The sequence below is a fragment of the Coffea arabica genome, chromosome 5c, assembly GCF_036785885.1.
Source record: "Coffea arabica cultivar ET-39 chromosome 5c, Coffea Arabica ET-39 HiFi, whole genome shotgun sequence".
Lineage (NCBI taxonomy): Eukaryota > Viridiplantae > Streptophyta > Magnoliopsida > Gentianales > Rubiaceae > Coffea > Coffea arabica.
Window position 1 is genome coordinate 25,046,967 of NC_092319.1, and position 26,975 is coordinate 25,073,941.

General features: G+C 38.5%; 3 protein-coding genes and 1 long non-coding RNA gene across 4 annotated transcripts; 1 reads left to right on the forward strand and 3 right to left on the reverse strand.

Annotated features, from left to right (window-relative positions):
• Window positions 1-294: 294 nt before the first annotated feature.
• On the reverse strand, window positions 295-855 carry LOC140007247 (uncharacterized). Its single transcript, XM_072049950.1, has one exon. The coding sequence runs from the start codon at window positions 853-855 to the stop codon at window positions 295-297; it is 561 nt and encodes a 186-aa protein (XP_071906051.1).
• A 109-nt stretch (window positions 856-964) lies between these two features.
• Window positions 965-1,936, reverse strand: LOC140007248 (uncharacterized). The gene has a single exon (XM_072049951.1). It carries the CDS (start codon window positions 1,934-1,936, stop codon window positions 965-967), a length of 972 nt encoding a protein of 323 aa, XP_071906052.1.
• Window positions 1,937-5,908: 3,972 nt separating this feature from the next.
• LOC140007481 (uncharacterized) lies at window positions 5,909-8,119 on the forward strand. Its single transcript, XR_011814793.1, has 3 exons — window positions 5,909-6,043; window positions 7,524-7,570; window positions 7,908-8,119. It is a non-coding gene; the product is annotated as an uncharacterized lncRNA (long non-coding RNA).
• A 1,672-nt stretch (window positions 8,120-9,791) lies between these two features.
• Window positions 9,792-11,806, reverse strand: LOC113689822 (chlorophyll a-b binding protein 36, chloroplastic). The gene is made up of 2 exons (XM_027207611.2): window positions 11,575-11,806; window positions 9,792-10,527 (listed from the first exon to the last, which is right to left on the reverse strand). The coding sequence occupies exons 1-2, from the start codon at window positions 11,718-11,720 to the stop codon at window positions 9,876-9,878; spliced, it is 798 nt and encodes a 265-aa protein (XP_027063412.1). The 5' UTR covers window positions 11,721-11,806; the 3' UTR covers window positions 9,792-9,875.
• Between the last annotated feature and the right edge of the window lie 15,169 nt (window positions 11,807-26,975).

Sequence of the window (26,975 nt, forward strand, 5' to 3'; positions counted from 1 at the left end):
TTTCCTTTCTTCAATCGTGACTCCCGAACCCATTTTCTCTTGTTTTCAAAGACCTGGAGTTGTCAAAAAGGGTTTTGATTTATTTTATTTTTGTCAAAAAATATTTTTTGGGTGACTTGGTACACCAAAATTCAATACCAAGTGGCGACTCCTCTTTTTTTTAAAAAGCCCTTTTAGACTAAATTTTTGGATCCAAATTGTCGCATTTTTTAAAGTCCCATTTTAGGTTCCTTTTAACTTGTTTTAAAATAAAATCATATCTTTTATAAACACCTTTTAACACTTATTTTTCCATCACGAAAAATGGGGCGCGACACCTGGAATGTAGGGCTCCAAGCAGGTCGTCTGGGCGACCACCTTCTCCTGTCCCCGAAGCATGGCCAAGTAGCAAGCTCTGACCACCTCTGGATCACCGTGCACCTCGGCTACCCCTCCCGGAGTGGGGAACTTGACGCTGAGGTGGAGCGTGGAGAGAATAGCTCGAAGGGCGTTCAAAGCAGGCCGACCCAAGAACACGTTGTACGGGGATTGTTGCTTGACCACCACGAAATTGACAGGGATGGTCCGGCATTTGGGGGCCTGCCCTATCGTGACCATCAGGGTGATCATTCCCTCCGGGTTGATAGGCGGTCCGGTGAAGCCCACAAGGGGTGTCCGAATCGGGGTCAGCTGTCCATCCTCCAAATCGAGCTCCTTGAACACCCGATAAAACATAATGTCAACCGCACTCCCTTGGTCGACATACACCTTTTTCACCTGATAGTTGTTGGTGACAATGTCTATCACGATGGTCTCGTGGTTCCCGGACACTAGAAGAACTGCATCCCTTGGTTCGAAAGTGATCTCCTCATCCATGCGTAAGCGCTTCAAGGAATCATCCCCCTCGGGGAGAGGTCGCCGATTCTTCCGAGTTGCATGGCTGTCCCCTCCGTGGGACCCCCAGCGATGGTGTTTATCACCCCCGCTAGGTTCTGGGTGTCCTGATCGGGGGAGTGGCCTCGAAGCGCGTCACGCTGGTCAGGGCAGTCGCGATGCCGGCCCTCACCCCGATCTCCGCAGTAGGTGCGTCCGGGCTCCTGGCCGGGGCGACCTTGCCGCACAAATCGTCCCAGGAAGCCGCGCTGGACCAAATTCTCGATCTCCTTCCGCAAGGCCCAGCACCCCTCCGTGTCGTGTCCGACGTCGCGATGGAAACGCAGTACCGGTCCTGGTTCCTTTTGTTTCGAGGTGTCCCCATCTTGGGCGGCCGACCTCCCAAGCCTTCCGCCTCCATAACAGCCAGGATTTGGGCTCTAGGCCGAGTCAAGCGGGTGCAGCCTTTCTCCGGGAGTGGTGGCGGAGCAGGGGCTTTCTCCCTCGAGAGCCGGTCAAAGATGTTCTTCTTGGCCGAACTATCCTTGTTCTCGGAGGGGGGGGGGTTTCCCCGTCCTCTCCGATCTCCGAGCTCCCGATCTGACTCTCTCTTCAGGCGGCCCGTCTCCTCCGCATTAGCGGCCGCGTGCGCCCTGGTCAGGAGCTCTTCCAGATTTCCAGGAGGTATCTCGGCCAGCTTGTAGAAGAGCTCCTCTACCCGGAGCCCATTCATGAAGGCAGCCATGACCACCTTTTCGTCTTTGTCCCTGACCTGTAAACTCTCCGCGTTGAAACGGGTCATGAAATTCCTCAGTGACTCGTCGGGCCTCTGCCCGATAGCCATTAGGTGAGTCGCATTCTTCGAATAAGTTTTCGAGGAAACGAACTGGGCGACGAACTGTCTGGCCAGTTCAGGAAAACTCTGGATAGACCCCGGTACCAGACCTTGGAACCAGAGCCGAGCCTTCCCCTTTAAAAACATGGGGAAGGTCTTACAACGGATTTTATCCACGGGTGTTTGTAGGCGCATGTGCATCAGGAAGACCGAGAGGTGGTCTTCCGGGTCGGTTGAAGCGTCATACATCTCAATGCTCGGGATCTTGAACCTCCGGGGTAGTGGGTAATCCTCTATCTCCTGGGAGAAGAGCGAGATGGTGTAGTTGTCCTCGTACAACTGTGGCCGCAAGATCTGCTCGAGTTCGTTTCGAACAGGCTTCCATTGGGGAGGGTTTCACGGCCGGCTCCTAATAGATCGGTCGGGAGAGCGATCGGGCTCGTTCCACACAGGTTTGCACGGGGAGGGGTTTCTCGGCCTACTCCCCGCAAACCTGCCGCTGGAGTACCTTTCGCTGTTCCCGACCACCGAGACTCGGGGGCGAGGGGGAGTCCGTTGTCGTTTCCTTCTGGGGGGCTGGTCGCGTGACTCATCCTCCGAGAGTTCGGGAAGTGGTTCCTTTTCTTTCCTCTTCACCTCGGAGGTCTGCGCACCACCGGCTTCGCCCCCCTCCTTCGCCTGCCGGATGATGTCTTCCAGCATGGGGAGGTTCTCCGTCACGAACTGAAAAATCTGCTGTTTCCGTTCCCCTGACAGGGCTGAGCCCCCGGCGCCCGGATCCGCCCCGGTCTCCATTCGCCGGGACCCCTCACCGGCTCCAAGGCCGGTGCTCTCCACGGTCCGCTTGGAACGCGTTCTCGCCATCAACGCAACTGCACTTACCTCTGGTTCCCACAGACGGCGCCAACTGAAGAAGCGCTGAGCTTCCCCGGACTGAGCTGACGTGACTAGCTCGGCGTGCTGATGGAAAGAGCTGGTTCCAAGCCTGCAAGGCAAATAAGAGAGTGATCTAACAAGAGGGCCCCGAAGTCCTCCCCGAGGGCACTCCGACGGTCAAGTTAGCTCTCTGGTGAATGAAGTTCACGGGGAGTAAAGCAGCCGGAAGTAATGTGCCAATAGTGAGCGTACCTTGTGTAGGTGGTGTGCGTTACCATATATACCTGCTCGAGAGTCCGACCTCCGTACGTTTCGGAACTTGCCCGGTATAACCACAATCCCGGGCTGAGAGGGATTCTCCCCGCCCTCTGTGGGATTGTTCCCTGGAACCTCTTGGGAGCCCTAGTGGCGGTGTACCCCAGAACGGTTGTTAGAGGCCTGCGATCCAGACCCAGCTCTACCCTTCCTGGGCTGCCACGTGTCTAGGCCCGGGACGGGGCCTCTACAGATCTCATTATTATCATTTTAGGTTTCTTCATCTTTGTACCCAGATGAGTCTGAACTTGAGTGGGGTCTTGGCCTGAGTCTTGGATGTGGCGGAGGAGCTATTGCTCTCAAGTCCTCCAAGTTCGGCTCTTTCTGGGTTCAAGGAGGAAGGATTTTGCATCTCTCTTGCCGCTATTAGTATACTGAAATTCTTTTATTGTTTAGTATATAATGACGTCTTTGGTTTGGGAATAATGGGAGGGAATCTAAGAGTCCCATTTCTCCACCACCAAATTCTTGTCCCTCCCACCCATTATTGCTATGAATTTTTGAAGCTTGCAATGGCGTGAGGTCTACTATTAAGGGGTATGGGGTTCGGATTACTGCTACGGAATTTGTTTGGTATTTTGGGTCGATTGTCTTGGCCTAGTACCTTAGCATAATACAATGGGCAAATTTGAAAAATTCAGAATTCGTGATTTAATCACAAAGAAAAAAAAGAACTACTTGAACTACTTGTTGGCTGGGGTCTCATGCCTTTGTTGTTAATGTTTTGGAGAGTTTGTCATCTCTATGAAAAGAGAATTGGGCCTTTGTAAGGCTATAAGGCTGTTGAGAGGTGGGAAAAACATATGGCACGTTTCTTTTGTTGAAGAATAATCGGTTTGTATTCTATTAGAAGCGTAAAAAATGTAATTCGTTCAATTATAGATGAATAAATATCAGACTCCCAAAAAACTTGAACTAGGTGAAGACTAAGGAACTAATGAAATACGGTATATATTCTGATGACATTATGATAGAATAAGCCTTCAATTAAGAGGTTAAATATCACTTAGGAATACAAAGGTGAAATTGATAAAATCCTCTAAGATATTGAGAATCAATTGCTTAAAAGTTGGGAAAATGCTGGTTTTCATCCCCAAACTTTGGGGTAAGGACACATTTCGTCCTTCAACTTTTGGGCATGACACATTTGATGTCTGATTTAATAATTTTTTATCAATGTCATCCTCAAACGGCAATTTAGCCAATTTTTAATGGAACGGGTCACGTGAAAATCACATGACCGTTAAGTAAACTTAAATCACATTTTTAACAAAACCTGCAAGTTTCCCATAAAGAGTTGGTATATTATGGGCAATTTATTATTTTTTTTAACTTTCACATATTTAATTTATGTTAAATACAAAACATACTAGTTTTCCTTTGGGAGATATTTAACTAATTTTTCCTATAAAGAGTTGTTATGTTTCTCATAAAGAGCTGGTATGTTATGGACAATTTATTATATTTTTTTAACTTTCACGTATTTAATTTATGTTAAATACAAAACATACTAGTTTGCATTTGGACGCTATTTAATCAATTTTTCCTATAAAGAGCTGGTATGTTTCCCATAAAGAGTTGGTACAAAACATACTACAAAACCTGCCAATTTTCCATAAAAAGTTGATATGTTATGGGTAATTTATTAATTTTTTTAACTTTCACATATTTAATTTATGTTAAATACAAAACATACTAGTTCAATGGGTAAAAATATGTTATGAATAATTGAAGGGCCAAATTTTTGCTATTCAAATAGTTCAATGCCTACTCAAATAATTTGGTCTTATATAAATAGTAAAAGTATGCAAAGTATATGTAATTTTTAAATTTTGAGGGGAGTTTTTTGTAACTATTAAAAATCTCAAGGGATGTTTGTGAAATTATCCCTTTTCATTTTTCATGCTGATTATTTCTTTTCTTGCGTATTTTTCATTTTATCCTTATTTTTAGTTTTTCCCCCCTTACGTATGGGATGCAAGTGTTTATTAATGGATGCTTAGTCAAAATTGTCAAAAGTTGACTGATTGCATGCAGAAAACTGACAGGTTTTGTTAAAAATATGATTTAAGTTTAGTTAACGGTCATGTGATTTTCACGTGATCAGTTCCGTTAAAAATTGGCTAAATTATCATTTGAGGATGACGTTGGTCAAAAAATATAAATTCAGACATCAAATGTGTCGTGCCCAAAAGTTGAGGAACGAAATGTGTCCTTACCCCAAAGTTTGGGGATGAAAACCGGTATTTTTCCCCTAAAAGTTGTACAAGACTCAGAGCCTTGCACTCGATATAGGTGTAAATAGATCGTAGACCTATACATAGGAATTAGATTTGTGGACTTCTTTTTTTATTATTATTTTACCTCCCATCCCTCCTCAAATTCTTCCTTCCCTAATTGCCAGACTCAAAATTTGAATCCTAGATGTGACAATAGATAAAACTCTAAGAACTTAAATATACTTGTGGAAGAGAGAAATAGAAAATTTTAGCTTGGATTTTATTAGGCACTTGTCAGTACATTTAAACGATTTTTTCCCAAAACAATCCTTTTTTTCAAAAATATTCCCAAAGTAATTCAATATCAAATTATATTACTTTTCTATTTTTTTGTTTGCCAGCCACAGTAGAAAAAGAAGCAAACTCCACTTCTTTCTTGCCTTAGATCTCTACCCTTTTTTCCTGTGTAGTTTTTTGTTTTGTTTTTCTTTCCCTGTATATTTACTTGTCAAAACAAAAACAAAACTGCAACCAAAGGTTCACAATATCTAAAACTTCATAATCATTATCCTAATACTAAGTTTCTTTTCTTTTTTAACCCTTTGTAATTTGAATCTTGTGTTCCTTTGTAAAACCCGCGATTTTTGGCACCGATTTTATTATTTTGTTTTCCCAATTAATTAAAAAAAGATAAAATTTGCTAGGTAAAAGAAAAAAATGAAGTAACTGTAGGATGGGCTAATGGGCTCTAATAAAGTAAAACTCTGGCCCAAGCCACCTATTAGTGAGTATTGCTAGGGTTAGAATTTTACTAAACCCTAGACAGAAAAATAACCTTAGCCTTACCTCTCTTTCGTCTACCTCCCTAGAGCAAGAGCCGTCAGAAAGGAGGGAAGGAGAAGCAGGCGACACCGTTAATCGATCTGACAACTAGGCATCTAAACTTGTAAGTTTCGAGTTCACGTAAGAAAACTTCTTTTTTGGTTGTAAACGCTTTAGTAGTGGTATTAATTGTTCTAGGAAATCTTATGGACATGTATTATTGCTATATAGGTTTAGATATATATGTTTCAATAAGTTTCACATCTGGATTAATAGAAATAGGAGGGGGTTTGATTTTAATCCTGATTTATTGGGTGTTTGAATCTGTTTAAGAAAAAATAAAAAAAGAGGAAAGGGAAGAGCAGCGGCGGCTGCCGCTGCTCTGTTTCGGCCAGGGCGATGCAGAAGCAACGCCACAAGAAGAATTCCAAAGGTTGGCCATTCGGCCAACCCAAGGCTAAGAAAAAAAAAAAGCATTAGTTGTTGTCGCCAGCTCTTGCTGGCGACAATGGAGCAATTTGGGTTGGCCTTCACGGCCACCCAATTGAGGAAATTGGGTTGCCAAGCTCTCTGGCGACTATGGTCAGCCATGGTTGGCCAATGGCCAACCATGGGCCCCACTAGAAGTTAAAAAAAATATATATATTAATAATAAATATTAATAATAAAATAAAATAAAATGAAAAATGATGATAACAATAAACAAAAATAAATAAGTAAAGAGGGAGCAATTTAATCTTGGACCAAACTATAGTATATATAAAATTTAGTAAATATTTAATAAATAGATTTTAAATATAACTAGCCCATTTTTATAGTATATTGTGAATATTAAAGTTTAGGACCCAATCTAATATAATTGTTGGAAGTGAGGGTTAGTCATTTAAAATATTACCTTATTAATTAAGTCTAAGGTGCTTAAATAGAAATCTAAAACATGTTAACTTAGCCTTATTAGATTAAGTTGTACAATATAAGATAAGCTTTAGATTGTTGAACGAAGTGCTTAAAATAATAATAATAATAATAATAATAGTAATAATAATAATATGGATGAAGCAAATAAAGGATGTAAACAAAAAATATAAATATAAAGACAAGTGTAATAAATTAAGACAATATTATAATAATAAATCAATATATATATATATGTACATATATGCATAAATAATAATGACACCTACACACGCACAAAGGTAGGAATAAAGTGAAATGTGATAATAACTAATTATTAAATGTATATAAGTGGTAATAAAATAAAGTAGCAACGACAAGTACGATAATAATATAGTAATAAATAATTATTAATTATAAATATGTATAGTAAGATAACAGTCAAAATAATAAACATGATTATGAATAATTATTTTATTTTAAATTAGGAAACTTTACAAAAAGGAGAACCTTTCCAAATTAAGAAACTTTCTAAAAATAGAAACTTTCCAAATTAGGAATCCTTCCAAAAATAGAAATCGCCCAATTTGAGGGAGATGCGATTAGGGTCCATTTAATGGTCTAGGTATGAATCTCATGCTTACCTAGGGTGGTATATTTATGCATCTATAGGAAGTAACAACTAATTAGGGAACTCATGCATTTGATAGGTACGGTACAAGGATCTAAGGTAGTCCACTCGAGCAGCTAAACAAAGGTAGGTGGTACTTACCCTTCTGAGATTTCAAATGTGTAAATGAAACTCTCGTTTTCAATCCTATTTGGCTATGTTGACTCGAAATGAGTTATGACTTTACGATTTCTTATGTACAACTATCAATAAGATGCTTTTAAATTGCTTGTCATTCTTTACTACTGATTGCTTTATAAATAACGTTACTTTCAAAATTACGGATGTGAATGATATACAATTGAATTGAGTTGTACTTATATATTTGTGCACCTATAAAATTAAGAGTGCATGGTCCAACAGAGGGGTAAATATTACCTACTAAGCGATGTGTCGCTCAACCCACTTCTTACCATTTTTGCAGATTCGGAAGAGTATGAATTGATTTACATAGAAGACCCTGAGGATGTCTTTTATTAGTTTAGGTGCATAGAAGTTGGCAGGCTAGCTACTTCTAGTGTTATCCTATTTACTTTTGTTTCCGCTGTTTCAATTGGAGAATAAATGTACGAAACGCCTTGAATATTCGTAGACTTCCTTTTATATGTAATTCGAACCGCACTTTATTTGTTTAAATTATTTAGTATTGCCAAGTTTAATTAGTTAATGTAGCTTTGTATTCCTGAGTGGGACTTGGGATTACGGCGGATGTCATGTGACGGGCACGTGCGGGCTCGGGGCGTGACATCCTTAGTTCTTTGGCATAAGATATACGTATTTGAAACGTTAGTGCATCTCAAATTTTGAATAACAACGCTGAATGTTGTCTTTTTTACCATTGAAGCGCAAATTTGTTCACTAAATTGTAGGATGCCATTTGCATTTTGTGTTTCTTGTTGATTGTGATGTATACTAATTTGGCAACTCTCGGTTTGCAACATGAAAATTTAAGCTTCATTAATATTTTTTTTAAATTTAACTTTCTGGTGTTGGGAGGAAAACAAGTGTCAAGATAGAATTTATTTATTTTTCATTTTTCCTTTTTTTTTCATTTCCTAATGAAATTTTATTTTCGTAATTGTAGAATGACCACTTCCTTTGAATTAGATACAAGCAATATCTTTAGCAAACTTAAAAGAGCTTGCAGAGATTGATAAAAACAAGGTTCATAGTGGTAGGATTTAAGTTTTAAGTAAATTATATGGAAATTATAATAGCTATGTCATCTTGCTCTCTTCTAAAATAAAATTCACACTTTTAGAATAAGTCTCTTACATTTACTCCAGCAGGAACGGCTAGGTTCCACTTTCATTTTTTCATTTTTTGCGATCCTAGGTGGCAGATTAAACAATCATATGGCAAAAAAAGAAAGTCATTATAAGAATAAAGGAATTGAGTCACTTTGGGAATATTTTTTAATAAGAGGATTATTTTAGGGAAAAAAAACTCACAAGTAAGTTAAGAAGGACATAAATTTTGAAAGTATATTGGTTTGGGAATAATTTTAAAGAAGAAGGTTATTGTGGAAATAAACTCAATTTAATTTTTCAAACTTACCATATAGGTATACACACCTACATTTATTGTACTCCTTGCATTTAGATACTTTTCCAAATCAATAATACTTTTGTCAAAAAACTAACACTTAAACACCATTTAAATGAAATACACACATCTAAGTAATACCTTTTTAGCTTAATATAAGATCATGAAAAATTAGGGATGTAAGCGAGTCGAACGACTCGTGAGTAGCTCACGAGTCAATGGCTTGGCTTGAACTCGATCAAATCGAGTTCGAGCCAAGTCTCGAGCTACTCGAGTACACATTCAACTGATCGAGTTCGAGCCAAGTCTCGAGCTACTCGAGTACACATTCGAGTTGAGTTCGAGTCAGAATTTTGCAACTCGTGACTCATCGAGTAGCTCGTCAAGCCATATAATTTTAAAAAAATATATGTATTATAATTATAAAATGACCGTTATGGGTATAATTTATACTGAATTTACAAATAGGGTATCGAGTCAAAAAGATTGAGTACTCGATTTGATAAGGCTTGACTAAAAATCAAGCCTTATCAAGTCGAGTCTCGGGCTTTTAAAGATTTCCTCGAATCAAGCTCGAGTTTGAGATTTTTCGACTCGATCGAACTTGAGTCGAGTTCGAGCCAAATTATTTATAGGTCGAGTCGACCTTGAGTATAGCAATACTCGAGTTTAATTCGGCTCGATTATATACCTATGAAAAATGAATAAGCATGCAAGTGATTAAAGCATATTATAGTATAATTTTCCAAATATCATGTCAATATTGCTCAAATCCACAAGCAAAGAACTTCTTATATATGAATAGCTTTTGATTAGAGTTACACGGACAAGTTCAGCCTTTGTTCCTTCACTTTCCGGGCACAAAGTTTGTGGCATATGCCCAAGCATTGTTGGTAACAGGGTCGGCCAAATGGTCTATGAGGTTCTGAATTGGGCCTTTTCCAGTAACAATGGCTTGGACAAAGAAGCCGAACATCGAGAACATTGCCAATCGTCCATTCTTGATCTCTTTCACCTTCAACTCAGCAAATGCATCAGGATCATCAGCCAAACCCAATGGGTCAAAAGCTCCTCCTGGATAGATCTTGTCTAGTCCTTCACCAAGTGGCCCTCCACCAACTCTGTATCCTTCTATTAAGCCCATAAGTACGACTTGGCTGGCCCAGATTGCAAGGATGCTTTGGGCGTGGATGAGGTTTGGGTTGCCAAGATAATCAAGTCCACCTTCAGAGAAGATTTGGGCACCAGCCTTGAACCAGACAGCTTCACCAAATTTGACACCATTCTTCGAGAGGATTTCCGGGAAGACGCAACCCAAAGCACCAAGCATAGCCCATCTACAGTGGATCACTTCTAACTCACGGTTCTTGGCAAATGTCTCTGGGTCAGCTGAAAGCCCAGCAGTGTCCCATCCGTAATCACCAGGGAACTCACCAGTCAGGTATGATGGAGTTTGTTCAGAGAATGGGCCCAAGTACTTGGGCCTATCAGGTCCATACCTGTTGTATCACTCAAAAACTCAAGTTCTTAAATGTTGACATGATAACATACAAAGTAGCTGGAAAGGCACACTCTAGAGGTGTACAATTTTTTTTTTGAAAAAAAAAAAGAAGTTGTCATTATTTTTTTGAATTTGATCGTAACTTACTGGGAGTTAATAAGAAATAATACTAGAAGGTATGGAAATTAAGAATTATTGGAAGTGATTGATAGTTGTGTGGTGTTAAAATCTTAATCATATAAGAATAAAAGTGGAAAGACACAAAGCGAGAAAAAGTTCTTACATCAACTACCAAGCATCATAGGAAGATATGAAAGCAGGAGTACTTACTGATTCTCAGAAAATTCAAAGCCTTGGTCATTAAGGATAAACAAAAGAAAAACTATGGTAATTTTATGGGATGTTTTTGAAAACTTCTGCTATAGTTACTTTTATTTGAGATGGTGCCCGCACATGAAAATGTGAATAGAGAAAGTGTTAAAAGTTTTCTGAAAACATAGTATTTTTTTTTTAAAAAAAAACCCAAAATAGCTAATACAAACATTCTAACATGAATAATTAACATTTTTCATATGCTAGAATTGCTGAAATAGATATAGTCTGCATTGGGATGCAATAGCTGTATCAAGAAGTGCTAATATGAGCTTATTTCTTTTTCTTAGAAATGCTGAGAGCAATCTTACAGGAGGAACAGGGTGCGAGGAAGAAAGAGTAAGCACATATTAAAATAAAAAATAAAAAAGAGGAATCTTAAAACAGTTCAATAGATAAAAAGAATGAAAAATGTGAAACATATTCCTATTATTAGTGCCACAAGAGTAAAGTTGCATGCTTAGATCAAATAGACACGCATCTTCTATATTCTGAATTATTAATTAGACAAACAGTCTAATGACTAATTGATACAAGTAAATAATGCACATGATGTGTAAACTAGTAACAAAATGTACAATTAACGAGACAATTATCAATTCAGAGCTCAGCGCCTATTATCTCAAATCTAAAGACAAATAAAAGATGATAAATATACAATTGTAGTAGTTACCAAATGCTTTGGGGTGCACTTTTGACCGTACGTCTCATGGAAAAACGGCCACCTCCAAAGCTCCCAACCTTCCTCAGAAGCTCATTCTGAGGCTTCAAAGCTGTCTGACCAGCAAATGCAGACTGTTGGATGCCTGAAGTTGCCATTACTTTGATTTTCGAGATGAATTGAGCTTTTGTGATGTTCAAGGGATTTTGGACTTTGGTAGAGTAGGATGTGTAATGATGCAAAGAAGCTCATGAATATATACAAATTGTTTCAAATATTGAATGTGCCAAATGGTAAGTATTCTGGATTACGATATCTACACCTCAGCAGCATTTGATTGGTTAAGGCATTGATTTGTGATTTCCTCTGTGATTTTTCTAGGGACAGAGAGGCCACTGTTTTGCCATGTGGATCACAAAAATCTCGCTGCTGAGAGATATCAGCTGGCGACCCTCAAGAGACTCCAAGCCACAAAAATACTTTGTGTACTGATAGACTTCAAGTACCTTGGTTTTTAAGAAAACTTAAATCAAAAAACAAAAGGATAATTTCGAATCTTCACTAAGGTTCCAGACAATTTTATTTGGCACCAATTTAAATGCAAATTTCGTTTAAAATCAATTTCATCTATTTTTCAATTTAAAAAATTTAAAAAGTCTTGTATTCTATTTCCTTATAATTAAACAGTTCAAAATGAATTATTCATCTGTTATAATCACAAATTCACATGTTGATTATTTGGACATTCTTTTGTTCCTTTTTCCTCGAACTGAGTTTTGCTGATTAGATCTTTTCTTTGCTATTTTTAAAAATGATCAATTGTTAGTATATTATCTGATATCCTCTTATGTGAAACTTACCACCATCATTTAGAGTGGCCGAAATTGAACCACAAGTTGAAACTCATTGGAAAAAGGAAGATGGATATTTCAAAATGAAAATTTTGCATAGTACAGGAGTATAAATAGAATCTTAGGGAAATAAATTGTGATTAACCCTTTTATTTAAATCAATCAAGTATAAATAGAATCTAATAGTGGTTGAAATTTCCCTTTTAATGTCTCTTGTTTCTTTTTTATATTGTTTTTTATTAGTTGTATTTATAAGGTAACTGTGTATTGAAACAAAGCACAAGAATTGGTTTATCATAAATAATTTTAATAAGAGTATTTAATGGGGATAAAAAAAAATAAGTTAAATGTGTTGGGGCAAAGGAATGCTTAGCTTTAGTTAAACAAATAAATACACATATAATTTGCACAATTTGTGGAGGTGGGGCTCCTTAATATGTACTAAAATATCAGTATCTCTATCATTGGTATATTTATATGGTTTGCCTGTTATGTATTTTCATCGTTAAATTTCAAATGGAACACTCTCTCCACTATCAATCTTGCTCTTACTGTAAAAGCCTTCTAGTTCTAGGCGTAATAGTCCTTTAGGTTGCCACAGCTTTAGTACAACTAGGCCATGGCTTGACTAAAAAGCAAGGAGGATTGTCAACAGATATAAATGTTGATAAATTTTGATCATTCACACAAAAAATTTGGACGTACGTAATTCAAAAACAACTGATACATATTGATCAAAGTGGCAACTAATTGAATATTATATTTCTATTACAAAATTAAATAAGTTATTTATAATGGATTACAATTTCTCTATAACCGGCAACTGCTCCCACCTCTTTTCTCTATGGCCATTTTTATTTTAGTATAAATATTGAATAAAATAGAATGAAACAAGATTCGTACAATATCGCTTTTGCTTCTATTGTCGATGTTGGCCTTCCCACTTCCTCCTTCTACTCAATTATAGAAAATAAATACAAAATTAAAAATTTCTATGTTATAGAAAACAAATTTAAAATTGAAAAAAAACCCAATGCCACACCACGCATCATGCTCCTATTGAATCTACATCTACACAATTTTGCTAAGGGATCGTGAGCCCAAAAAGCGAAGTTTAGCCCCTTACATTTAAATGTACTAATTAAATGGGACGATCATGAGCCCAAATTGCGAAGTTTAGTCTCTCACATTTAAATGTATCAGTTAAATGGGACCTCACGCGTTGCGCGAGGTTGCCCAGATATGCTCTTGAATTCTTGTAATGGCAATGACCTAATGAGACCATCAAGTGATGCAATTCTGGATGGATTAAGGGCGAACAATATTGTATGTAAATAAAATCTATCATAGGAAGCTGAACAAAATAATGTATAATTGTTTTGCACTTCCTTTATATCTTGGAATGGAGATATTGTAGGCCCACAAAATAATCAATATAAGCCACAAGCATTTCTCGATTGAATGAAACCACAAGAAACAAAATAAATTCTAAGACCAAAAGACGAAACAGGAGAAACAGAATTGGATGCTTTTTATTATCTCTTTGAATCTTTTCTTTCTGTCTTACATCGATAGACCAAAAGCTTTGGTCTTTATATAAGACTATCAAGTACCAAAATTCTATTGGGATTTAAACTACCAAAACATACTAGTAATAGAAAATCACAACTAAACAACAAAATAAATAGTTTCCTAAATAAAACAAACTAAATCCTAAAAAGACTTGGTTTAATGATCTTACATTGCCTCCCTTAAACCAATATTTTCAAATTGCGTCATACCAAACATCGTCTTCAACTTGAGAAATAGCTCCACCTTCAATGGTTTCGTGAAAATGTCTGCCACTTGATCTTCACTCTAACAATAGTCAATGGCAATTTTCTGATCTTAAACTCATTCACGAATGAAGTGAAACTTGATATCAATGTGCTTACTCTGTACATGAAACATTGGATTCTTTGACAACTCAACCATTGATAACCATTGAAATTTTCGTGATACCGTAGAAACATTGGATTTTCTACGGCATGAACAAGTTGGTCCTACCAAATTCTATTGTTCATGCTGTAGGACCAACTTGTTCATGCCGTAGAAAATCAAGCATTCTTCTCAACCATAATGCTTGAGTAGCACTGTGTATAGCTACCACATACTTCGCTTCTGCTGTAGATAATGCCACCATTTGTTGTTTCTTAGAAAACCACGAAAATATACCATTACCCAGATAAAAAGCATAGTTTGATATGCTTATCCTTTGAATCATGTCACTATCCCAATCACTGTCTGTAAAGCCAACAAAACTAGAATTGTTAGCATATGGATAAAAGATATCATCAGATTGTGTACCTCTAATATATCTTAAAATCCTCTTGGCCGCTTGCCAATGTCATTGGCATGAAGACTCCATAAACCTACTAATTAACTCAACATCAAAAGTAATGTCAGGCTTTGTCGACGTCAACTCTCTCAGTTTTCCAAACAATCTCCTAAAATTAGTGGTATCAACAAATTCACCATTGCCATCTTTCACCAACTTCAACTTCTCTTTAACTGGAGTTAATATTGGCTTGGCAGTATCTATCTGAAACCTCTTCAATATGTTACCTGCATAGTTCTTTTGTGTAATAAATATGCCATCATCTGTTTGAAAAACCTCAATGCCAAGAAAATATCTCAAAGTGACTAATCATATATTAGTTATCTTGAACTCAGAAATCACCTTGGAATTATTGCCAACAAAAATTAAATCATCCACATATAAGTATACAATAAGAATATCACCACCGGGATTGAACTTGATATACATAATATGCTCATATGGATATTTATGAAATCCATTCCCAACAACGTAAGAGTCGGTACAAGTATACCAGGCTCGAGAAGCTTGTTTCAAACTATATAGCCTTTTTTAACCTGTAGACTTTATTTTCTTGGCCTTCACATAACTTGCAGGTTGTTCAACGTATAATTCCTTCCAGAGAATACCATTCAAGAAAGCAGATTTCACATCCATTTGAAAATCTTCCAAGAATTATTGATAGCAATAAATATAATCATGCGAATAGTATCAAGTCTGGCAACTGGAGCAAAAATTTCAAAATAATCAATACCTATCTTTTGCTTATATCTTTTAACCACCAATCTTGCCTTGTAACGATCTATCTCTCCAATTGGCTTGTACTTGGTCTTGTAGACCCACTTGATACTAATTAGCTTCTTCCCATATGGAAGTGTGTGACGACCCCACCTCCCCCTAAGGCGTACCAAAGGATTCGGCGGACCGCCTGCCCAACTCTCGCCAGGACTCACTCACTCGTATCACGTGCATACATCCATAGACAATAAATAACATCGCAATTCAATCTTATAATTTACATCGATGCACAATCAAGATACAAAGCCTCAATATACCCAAACTGGTTCGAAGTGTATACAATCCAAGTACAAATCATTCTAATCGAGTGATAGCGCGAGTACAAGTCAAAAGGAAAAAACAACTAGCTACGCTAGTCTTTACACATCTCATGTCTCGCTCGTACCCCTGTAAGGAAAACAAAACTAATGGAGTGAGCCAAAACTCAGTGAAGTTCCAAATATCAAATTGGCCATTAAGTAAAGTAATAACAGTGTGATAGTGAAATAGCGAGCAAACAAGTCAAATCAGAGAGATAACACTTCAGATAGACAAGAAATATCTGGTTCACATTCACATGTAAGGATACAATGGCTCATATCTCAGCTCCATCCCAGCTTGATCGATTGGTAGTTGACACTCCGTCAACTTTCAAGTAATAAACTAGTCCAAAAAAAAAATCCCACTTCACGGCAGTTTCCGTCCACCGATCAACCCCCTTTTTTGGGCCCGCACGCCACACGAAACATGGGTGGTAATACTCGAGTATACCGATTAGCCGAGGAGATAACACTCCACTCGATATCACTAGTTACCCAGGGTTCGTTATCTAATCGACCTGACCCTTGCAGCTCGACTCGATTAACTAGCCATAGGGTTTCTGGAATTCCAGGCAAGATACAATTTATACACATGTATAGCAAGTCAAGTGAAATCGATGAACAAGAACAAATCTCGTTAGGGCAAGTGCGATAAAGTACACCCTTGCCCTATCACATCACTTATATATCATGCAATCATATCGGTCAAAGATAAATCACAAATATCAAGCTCAATCAGATATTTGGAAGCACTCACCAAAAGTAGTGCCTCTAGTGTTCGCGTTTGGGTTGTACTCCGGGTTTAGAGTCCAAATCTGCGATAAAACTTGATTTAAGAACTTTGAAAATCGACTAAGGTTCGAAACTTAGACGTTTCGTTTAATAAGAATCAAGAAATTGAAATTCACTTGGAGAGTAGTCGTGAAACACTTGCTCGCTTTTTAAACTATAAAACTTTGTAACATTTATACTTTGAAATGCCATTTGAGTCGAAAGTACAAGGAAAACATACTCCGAGCAGTCATTATTTTATTTCCCAAGGGTACAAGTTCGGCCAAGTTCTTACTTATATACCTCGGTAAAAGAAGACGCAAATATCCTAGATAGCTCAAGTAGTAATCACTCTTAACCCTTACTCAAGTTGCAAGTATGTCTGCCTAGCCTTTGAGCGTAAATTTGGGTAGCATGCCCTTTGTATTTTCCTATTTCAGCCATTTATGGCTTAATTCTTTTCCTCAATCAAACCCAAGGTTACACACAAAACAATCTCATTTCAATAGCCATTCAATAGGCTCAAGGTAATACAAGTACAAAATCAAGCTAACAACAAGTGCGGAAATGAGGTTTAGCAAAAGACAGATTTGACATGATTTTTTGTAATGGACACAACCGAAGCTACGCTTATCGGATTGGGATGCAATTTATCCCGTTTCGAAGCTAAGACAAAGGGTACAATTTTTATGAAGACCACTTAGTCCAAATTCCAGTGTAACCCAGTCAAATTCCCAATTCACAGAACCAAATTCCAACTAATCGGCTAGTTAACCATACTACCTTCAAATGGCCATATCTCAAGCTACCAGAGTCCGTTTAAGACGTTCTTCGAGGCATTAAAAAGATAAGACAACGTACTAAAACTTTCATGTTTTGACTAAAAGCTAGTTCAGTACATATCTAGGTGAACAAATGCAACCAACTTAGTGTACTGGCAAAACTGTCCGCTGGTTTTACTCCTAGGGTAGTCAGGGTATTTTCATCTTTTCATAGGCTACGTTACTCTGATTGAGCTGAAATTTTGTAGGAAACCATAAAATATCATTCCCTACGACTTTCATGTTTTGTGCTACCCCTAATTAGGCCTCTAACATGATGAAATGGAACCGGACAGAACTGAAACTAAATTTTCCAGAAATCTGGAATTTTTGTTATTTCAAGCTATAATTCACATTTCCACCTTGAAACTACCACTACTATCACCTTCACAAGATCATATACCATATATATACATCATACCACACCTAACCCACAAGAAACCTTAACTCAAAAGTCATCCATCTAATCATAAAAATTACTTGAAACAAGCATCACAAACACAATACCTGTGACGCCCCCACTTCTCCCTAAGGCGAACCAAAGGGTATCCGCGGGACGCCTGCCCAGCTCTCGCCAGGACTCAAGCAATTTTCGTCCAAGCTTAATACAACACTAGACGTTACGATTAAATACTATAAATACAATCAGTGCGTAAGCTTTCAAGCTTATCAATATTCAACATCTGCCCAATCATTACATCGAAATCTCGAAATACATCAATATTCAAAATATACATCAATCACAAGTCTATCCCCAACGTGTAACGGAAACCCTAAAACAAGAGTACGCCAAGAGGGGTTTCTCCAACATTTCTCCAAGTCCAATCCTGTTAAGGAAAACAAATCTATAGGGTGAGCTAACGCTCGTGAGGCCAAGAACACACATGCAAGCACTTAGTCAAATAACAATCCCAAATTTAATAAATAAAGCCATGTCTTTTCAATAATCAATCAATCAAACATGAAAGGTAATCAGAAACAATTCAAGGATATAGTAGCTCTCAGGAGCTAAGTTCCACTCGATCTGCCGTTGTCATTCGTATACCTTCCCGCATTGACCCTCCTGTCAACCGGGTCGGTATTTCCATTTCCGTAGATCACCACTTACTTTCCTCCGTCCACCGTACACCCCAAGGGCCCACAAGTCTATTATTGGGCGATACTCTACGAGTATGCCAAGCAAGACCTCTTATTAGGTCGAGCTTATGTGTATCTCATGGCTCGCCCCAGTCCCCGACCAAGCCCATTACCGGCTCGAGTCTAAGGTTGGCCTATGAGTTTGGGCGTCCCCCATTCATTTGAAGGTCGAGGAGGTTCACTCCAACGACACAAGCATTCATGACATAACATTGCATTTCATTCATTCATTCAATACATTCCATTCATTCATTTGAAATTAGAACGAGTGCGATAAAGTACGCACCCGCCCTTATTTTTAAAACTTTCAACAAATACCACAATTAAACAAGTATCAAAATTCACACACTTGACACTCACCGAGCAATTCAATAAGAATTATTTTCTGGGAGTTCAAGTGTCCGCGGTGAGATCCTCTTGAAGGTCTCCTTGCGCGCCTGGCAATTTAATAGCGAATAATCATACAATTAACCCACTTATCAAGAAGATTGTACATTAGTACAATCTAAGGATTATTTCGCAAAAAGGAACCTCAATTACACGTAAATCGAGGTACAACTTGCCTTTTATTATGTACAATAATATTTGAGTTTTTATCTTGAAGATCGTAAGCAAAACGTTTAAGAATATCAAAAGAACAAAGAGTTTTTGAAAAACTCTATTTCTTTGGAATTGGAAAATTTTTCAGTTTTATGTTGAATCTTTGAAAAATCATAACTCGCTCGGTATAAGTCGAGAATTGGAAAACTTTATACCGTTGGAAACCTCTTAGAGAGTACTATAAGTTCCTAGAAGACACTTGTCCATGAATTGAAGTGAAAAGTGGTCAAAAATGAGCTTGAAGACGCAGGGTCGGTTTTCATGGCAGAATTAAGTTGGATTTCGGCCAACTTTGAAAATTCGGCACGATTCACACGTTGCAAACCGGCCTCTGAAATTTGCAGTTCAATTAGGGTTGCAAGTGAGGTGTATGAAAAAACAAGCGGATCAAGAATCGGAGTTTCGAGCACCGAGATACGGTAGCCCGAAGTTGAGCAAATTCAAGACTGGATGAGAATTTTCCAGATTTGAACCTCTAACTTTAGTAATTCAATTGGGTATCGAAACGAACTTGAATTGGCACCAAAATTGGCAGTATTTCAATACTATATGGAAAGTATCTCTCTATCGAATTTTGGGGAAAAATACCTTCGGCAAGGTAGTTAATTAGCCCACCAAAGTTCAAGAAAAATCCTAAGGCAATCTGCCTTTGACTTGCATTTCCCAATTTCCAATCGTCTAACCAAGAAAGTTATCCAACCATGGTTCATTTGTGAAATAAGGGTCTAAGATACACCCATAATATCTTTGGTAAGTGTTTAATATCAAAAACATCAACTAACAAGTTCACTCCAAGATTTGGTTCCAAACCAGTCCAAACATTAGGGTTTTCCAAAACAGAGCAGTCCACTTGTTTCAGTCACAAATCAGTCAATATAGCTCGAAATCGAGCATGGCTTATGCCGTTGGAAAATACATTCATAGGACTAAAATATCACAGAAGAAATCATTTCCAAATTCGGCACCCAACTGGTTCAAATTCGGCCATCAAGTTGCTGCCTGACCACTTCATTCCAGACGAACAGAGCAACAGGACAGTGAACTTAAAACATTTGGTTCGGCTTTCTCACAAGGAATCAGAACGTGCATTTTATACCAAATTAAAGCTAGGAATGTCTAGTTTCAAACTCCACCGACGGTACATGATTTCGACATCCGAGGACAGAGTTATAGCCAAAATACTACTGCTGGTCAGAGTCATACGCGAATCAGTTTCCAGATTTGCTGGTTTCTAAAAAAAATTCATTTGCCCATTCAAACCTCATTATTTTTCAATGAAATTTTCCACACCTCTAATACATCATATAAGCATCCAGTTCAAGCCATTAGTTCATTAAAAACTGGCCTTAAAATGGCCGAATAAAACAGGGGTAGAATCGGAAGTTTTTGCTTCTTACACCCAATGAAGTTCCTACTAATTACCCACCACTAATGCATCATTATAATCACTAAACCCACAATATAATCACCATTAATTATCACATCAGCAACAACAACCCAAGTGTGGGAATTCCAAGAGCCCACAATCACATTTTTATACCATAAACAAGTAACTAAGTGCATGCATGAGCTTAATCTTGCCATATAATCTCCAAAAGATAAGAATCCATGGGTTGATCATTACCTACTCCTTTGGTTTGCAAGGTCAGAATTTTCGGCCCTCTTGAAGCTCCAAGAAACCGTGAAAAACTCCTCCTTTTTCTAGCTAGATGATCTCTCCAAGTGACAAGCTAAGTGTAGTTCAAATTTGGTGTGAATCCATGAAGTTTTTGTGCAAGAATTGAAGATGAAAATGACATCTTGGTGTTGTTCTTTTTTGCTGCTGATAATCGGCCAAGAGAGAGACTAAGAGAGAGAGTGTTTGGTCCAAATTTAGCTTCTTAAGGAAGACACAATGTGTGGTGCAAAAATCATCCCCAAAGTCAACTCTCACTAGGGTGCGTTTGGGCGCGTTTCGGCTCGATTTCTCGCGCGTTTGGTTCACTAGTGCACTAAACCTCTAATGCACTTATATTCAGGTAAATATTATTCACTCTTGATTGTCCCAAAATAAGGGTCTAAAGTCTCTCAAATAAAGTCGCGCGTGTGAAAACGTGTACCGTCAATTTTAACGCTATAACGCGAAACTTCCGAGAATTTCTTATAACGATTGTACTACTAACTATCACTTGAGTATTTATTCATAATATTTCCTATTTTAGAACCATAGTACGAGTCTCCATTATTCCAAGCTTATTGCACTCTCAAGCGGATAAAATCTCCAAGCACTATTCACTATTTTTACTAAACGCGCTCCCGGAAATTAATTCTTGAAACAAGTCACTTTTTAAAAAAATATAACGAAGCTATATTTCCACGTAATTAAGTTCAATAGGTCTAGAAAATAATACTTGGAATAAATGAACAAGTAAATAATTAAATAAGCTCAAATTAGGGTTTTAATAGGAGTTTTTTTTTTTTGAGTCCTCACATGAGTCGAGTATTAACTCCTCAAATCTCCAATAAATTTGTATCCATGCGTCTTTTGGAAAACTATCCACGCGTGAGTAGTATATGCTCACTTAGAACTTATTCACCTTTAATTCTCGATTAACTTTTCTTAATCTGCTATTGTCCGTTCTTAATTTCCTCAGGATAATCATACCCTCGAATATAATATCACCTTGAAACACTCGCGTTCGTTATTTCTCACCTAAACAATCCTTCCGAAAATTGAAGTTGTTAACGGGACATTTCAAAAACATAATGAAGACATTATTCCATACGAATGGATTTAAAATGGTCGTAATAAATTATTTGGGGAAAACAGGTGGATAAATACTTAATTAAACCATTAATATTTGATAAAATAAGAAATTTTTCGGGTCTTCACAATACCAACATTAATACCCAACTTAATCATGATTAATGGAGAAAGAATGGTTGATCAGCCATTATACCTCAAGACAAGAGCTTGCTAGGATGATCCTTCATCTCTCCTTGAAATTCTTGGTTCCTTAAGCTTCCCCAAGCTTCCAACTAGTGATTAATCGGTTTAGTTTTTCTTGGTTGCACTCAAATGGTTGGATTCAAGGTAGAAGATGGAAAACTCTCTTCACTCTCTTGCTCCTCTTGCTCTCAGCCAAAAATAGAAAGAAATGAGGGAAAAATGAACTCAAATGGAAGATAAGAAGGTGAGACTTGGCTTGGTCAAGAAACCATAGGTGGTTGACACTTGTCACCACCAAAGCCATCCAAGTTTTTGCTTTCTTTTCCTTGCATTTTGGCCACAATTTTCGGCCATGTGGCTGAGGATGATGGGGGGATATTTTGCAAAAATATCAAGGGTATGTGGTGGTAAGGAAGTGGTGGTCAAGTGGTAGGTTCAATCGGTAGTGATCGATACCCATCGGTTTGAGCCGATTTTTCTTAAATCGCGTATACTAGGGTTTTTACCTTCTAATCACTATCTTATTATTATCACTTCTAATCATATAATATTTCCTCATCCAAAAGTCACTCTTACCTACCAAATTTGATCCTCACTCCATACCGAAAAGTCACACTACGAAAAAACGTGAAAACCCTAATTTGCTCTAACTTGAAAACGAAAAGTGAAACCCTACTTCCTAGATTCATTTGCACTTATTGTGGGATGATTGGGTAGTAGGGCCATAATAAATGAATAATTTCCAAATAAAAGGGTATTTTTGAGAAAAATATAAAGAATTTACAAGTGCTCACACTTTCTCCCCCTTAGAAGAATTTTGACCTCGAAATTCATATCTTTCGTCGTGAGCAGGTCGAGATATTTCTCTTGCATGTCTTTTTCTAGCTCCTAGGTTGCTTCTTCCACTTCATGACGCTTCCATAGAACCTTTACTAACGGAATCTGCTTGTTTCTCAGGTCCTTCACCTTCCGATCCAATATTTGAATGGGTCGTTCTTCATATGTTAAGGGTTCGTCGAGTTCAACATCTTCTGGTGGCGAAATATGAGTCGGATCCGGATGATATTTCTTAAGCAAAGAAACATGGAAAACGTCATGGATTCGAGACAAACTAGCTGGTACTCAAGTCGATAAGCCACCTTTCCTATTTGCTGGAGTATATTGAAAGGTCCTATATATCGTGGTTGCAACTTTTTCCCTTTTCCTGCTCTAATCTTTCCTTTCAACGGGGTAATCCGAAAAAACACCTTATCTTCTATCTCGAACTCCAAATCCTTCCTCCAATAATCGGCATAACTCTTCTGTCGGCTTTGGGCTGTTTGAAGTCTCTGACGGATCACCTTTACCTTTTCATAGGCTTCCTCAACCCATGGTATTGTAGCCGGATCTATAATCTTTCTCTCTCCTACTTCATCCCAATGGATTGGAGATCGACACCGTCATCCATACAAGGCTTTATATGGGGCCATTTGAATAGAGGAATGATAACTATTATTATATGCAAATTCAACCAAGATTAAGTATCGGCTCCAACTTCCTCCAAAATCCACAATACAGACTTTCAACATATCCTCAAGAGTTTGAATGGTTCTCTCAGATTGTCCATCAATTTGTGGGTGATACGCTGTACTATAGTTCAACTTAGTTCCTAGAGCCTCTTGCAATTTCTGCCAAAATCGAGATACAAACCTAGGATCTCTATTAGATACAATACTCACTGGTACCCCATATAGTCTCACCACTTCATCCATATAGAGTTTGGCAAGTTTCTCCAAAAAATATTTCATGTTTACTGGTAGGAAATGTGCGGTCTTAGTTAGTCGGTCCACTATTACCCAAATCGCATCATGCCTCTTTTGTGTTCGTGGCAACCCTGATACAAAATCCATCGTTATGTGTTCCCATTTCCATTTAGGGATCTCTAAAGGTTGTTACAGACCTGATAGTTTTTGATGCTCAGCTTTCACCTGTTGGCACGTAAGACACTTTTGTACAAATTGGGCAATCTCCGCCTTCATATTATCCCACCAATACAGACTTTTGAGATCTTGGTACATCTTATTACTCCTTTGGTGCACAGTATACCTAGAGCAGTGAGATTCCTCCAAAACCTCCCTCTTTAACTCCTATCCCTAGGTACAACGACACGATTTCGAAACTTTAAGATTCCATCAGGACCTAGGTTAAAGTTAGGCAACTCCCCTTTCTTCACTTTTTCCACCCATTTTTGCACCATTGGGTCCTTCACTTGGCCCTCTCTAATCCGATCCAACAGTGTCGATTTCACCTCAATATTTTCAAAAATTACCTTCTTCGGTTCCAGACGAGATTTCCACTCATATACATCTTCTAACAAGCTCCACTCTTCCACCATGGAACTTGCTAGTTGAGCCTTTCGACTTAAAGCATCTATTACAACGTTGTCCTTTCCGGGATGATAGTTAATCGTACAATCACAATCTTCTAAGAACTCTACCCGCTGACGTTGTCTTAAATTTAACTCCTTCTGAGAAAACAGATACTTAAGGCTCTTATGATCCGTATATACCTCGAAAGTCACACCGTATAGATAATGTCGCCATTTTTTAAAGCAAACACAACAGCTGCAAGGTTCAAGTCATGGGTTGGATAGTTTGCTCATGAGATTTTAACTTCCGAGATGCAAAGGCAATCACATTCCTATTTTGCATCAGCACGCACCCTAACCCCTCTTTTGAAGCATCGGTATAAACTGTGTAGCTATCGTTCCCATTGGGCATAGCTAAAACTGGAGCCATAGTCAATTGCTTCTTAAGCTCTTGGAAACTACTCTCACACTTAACATCCCAAATGTACTTTCCTTGTTTCTTTGTCAAGTTGGTTAAGGGTCCCACAATTCTCGAGAAGTTCTTTATAAATCGGCAGTAGTACCCTGCTAAACCTAGAAAACTTCGCACCTCTGTGGAATTCTCTGGCTGCTTCCATTTGGCTACAGCTTCCACTTTTGCCGGGTCTATAGCAAGCCCATCTTTTGAAATTATATGACCTAGGAACGTCACTTTTTCTAGCTAAAATTAACACTTGCTGAATTTAGCGAACAATTGGTGCTCTCTTAGGGTTCATAACACTATTCGTAAGTGTTGTTCATGCTCCTCCCTTGATTTCGAATATACTAGGATATCATTAATAAACAGCACTACAAATTTATCCAAGTAAGGTTTAAACACTCGATGCATTAAATCCATGAACGCTGTTGGGGCATTGGTTAAGCCAAAAGGCATTACCGCAAACTCAAAATGCCCATATCGAGTGTTAAATGCCGTTTTTGGTACATCCTCCTTTCTAATTCTCAATTGATAGTACCCTTGTCGAAGATCCAATTTAGAAAACACCACAGCCCCTTGTAATTGATCAAACAACTCATCGATGTGGGGCAAAGGATATTTATTCTTAACAGTTACTACATTCAACCCTCGATAATCAATGCGTAACCTTAAACTCCCGTTCTTCTTTTTAACAAATAGCACTGGAGCTCCCCACGGGGAATCTCTCTCATGTATGAACCCCTATTCTAGCAAATCTTACAATTGCACTTTTAACTCCTTAAGCTCAGCAGGTGCCATTCGATAAGGGATTTTTGAAATAGGAGTAGTTCCGGGTACTAGGTCAATCTTAAATTCAATCCCCCTTTCAGGTGGCAATGACCCCAAGTCCACCGGAAACACGTCCGGATATTCACTGATTACCGGCATATCCTCCAACTTAATCTTTTCTCCCAGAGTGTTAATTAGAAAAGCTAAATAACCGTATGCCCTACAACTAAGCAATTTCCTAGCCCTTATTCCCGAAATGAGCGCAGATGAGGCTAACATACCCCTCACGTCTAACTTCAAAGTTGCCTCACCTGGTATGCAAAACTCTACTACCTTCATCCTACAATCTACCCGAGCATGGAAATGAACTAGCCAATCCATACCTAAAATGACATCGTACCCCTTAATGGCTAGACTAATGAGGCCGACTACCAATTTCCATTCACCAACCCAAATATCACAATTCCTGTACACCTCATTCGCAAGTAAAATTTGGTTACCCGTAGGTATTCTTACTTCTAAGTCATAAGGTAGTTTTTCAACTTTCATGTCAATTCCAAGCATAAATGTAGGGTTAACAAAAGAATGAGTGGCACCGGGGTCTATCAAAATTTTATCTAACCGATGAAAAACAGGAATCGTACCTTCCACTACCTCCGTTGGTTCAGGCACCGATTTTTGGTCCAGCAAATACACTCTGGCCGGTACTCTCGACCTGGTCCCTCCGACATTGGTCCGCTTTGGGTTTGACTTGCCAGCCGACTGAATATCGCTGATCAACGGGCAATTGACTATCTGGTGCTCCGTACTTCCACACCTTAGGCACTTTCGAGCCTTTCTCCAGCATTCATCCTATGTATGGTTCGGTTTCCCACAATATCCACATGTTACTCGGGGAGTGGATGTCTGGCCTCCTTGTGGAATACCTCTACTTTGTCCCCTACCACTTTGGCCTCCCCTCAGGGCACCTCATCTCTGAGCACCTCTCCTAGATGCACTCGAAAATCGTCCACTTCCAGCCCACGATCGAATTTAGCAGGTGGCATGTTCCGATCACTCCGCACTGACTCTTGGGCTCCACTAGGTACCCCTTTCCGTTTGGAATGGAAATTTCTCATTTGAGCCCTGGCAGTCTCTATCCTTTGGGCCTTCTCCAAAACCTCCGTAAACGTATTAATTTGGGCTGCCGCCAAGGCCTCTTGTATCTCTACATTGAGTCCTTGCACAAACCTCCGTACTCTTCTTTGCTCCGTAGCAATCAGTTCAGGAGCAAATTTTG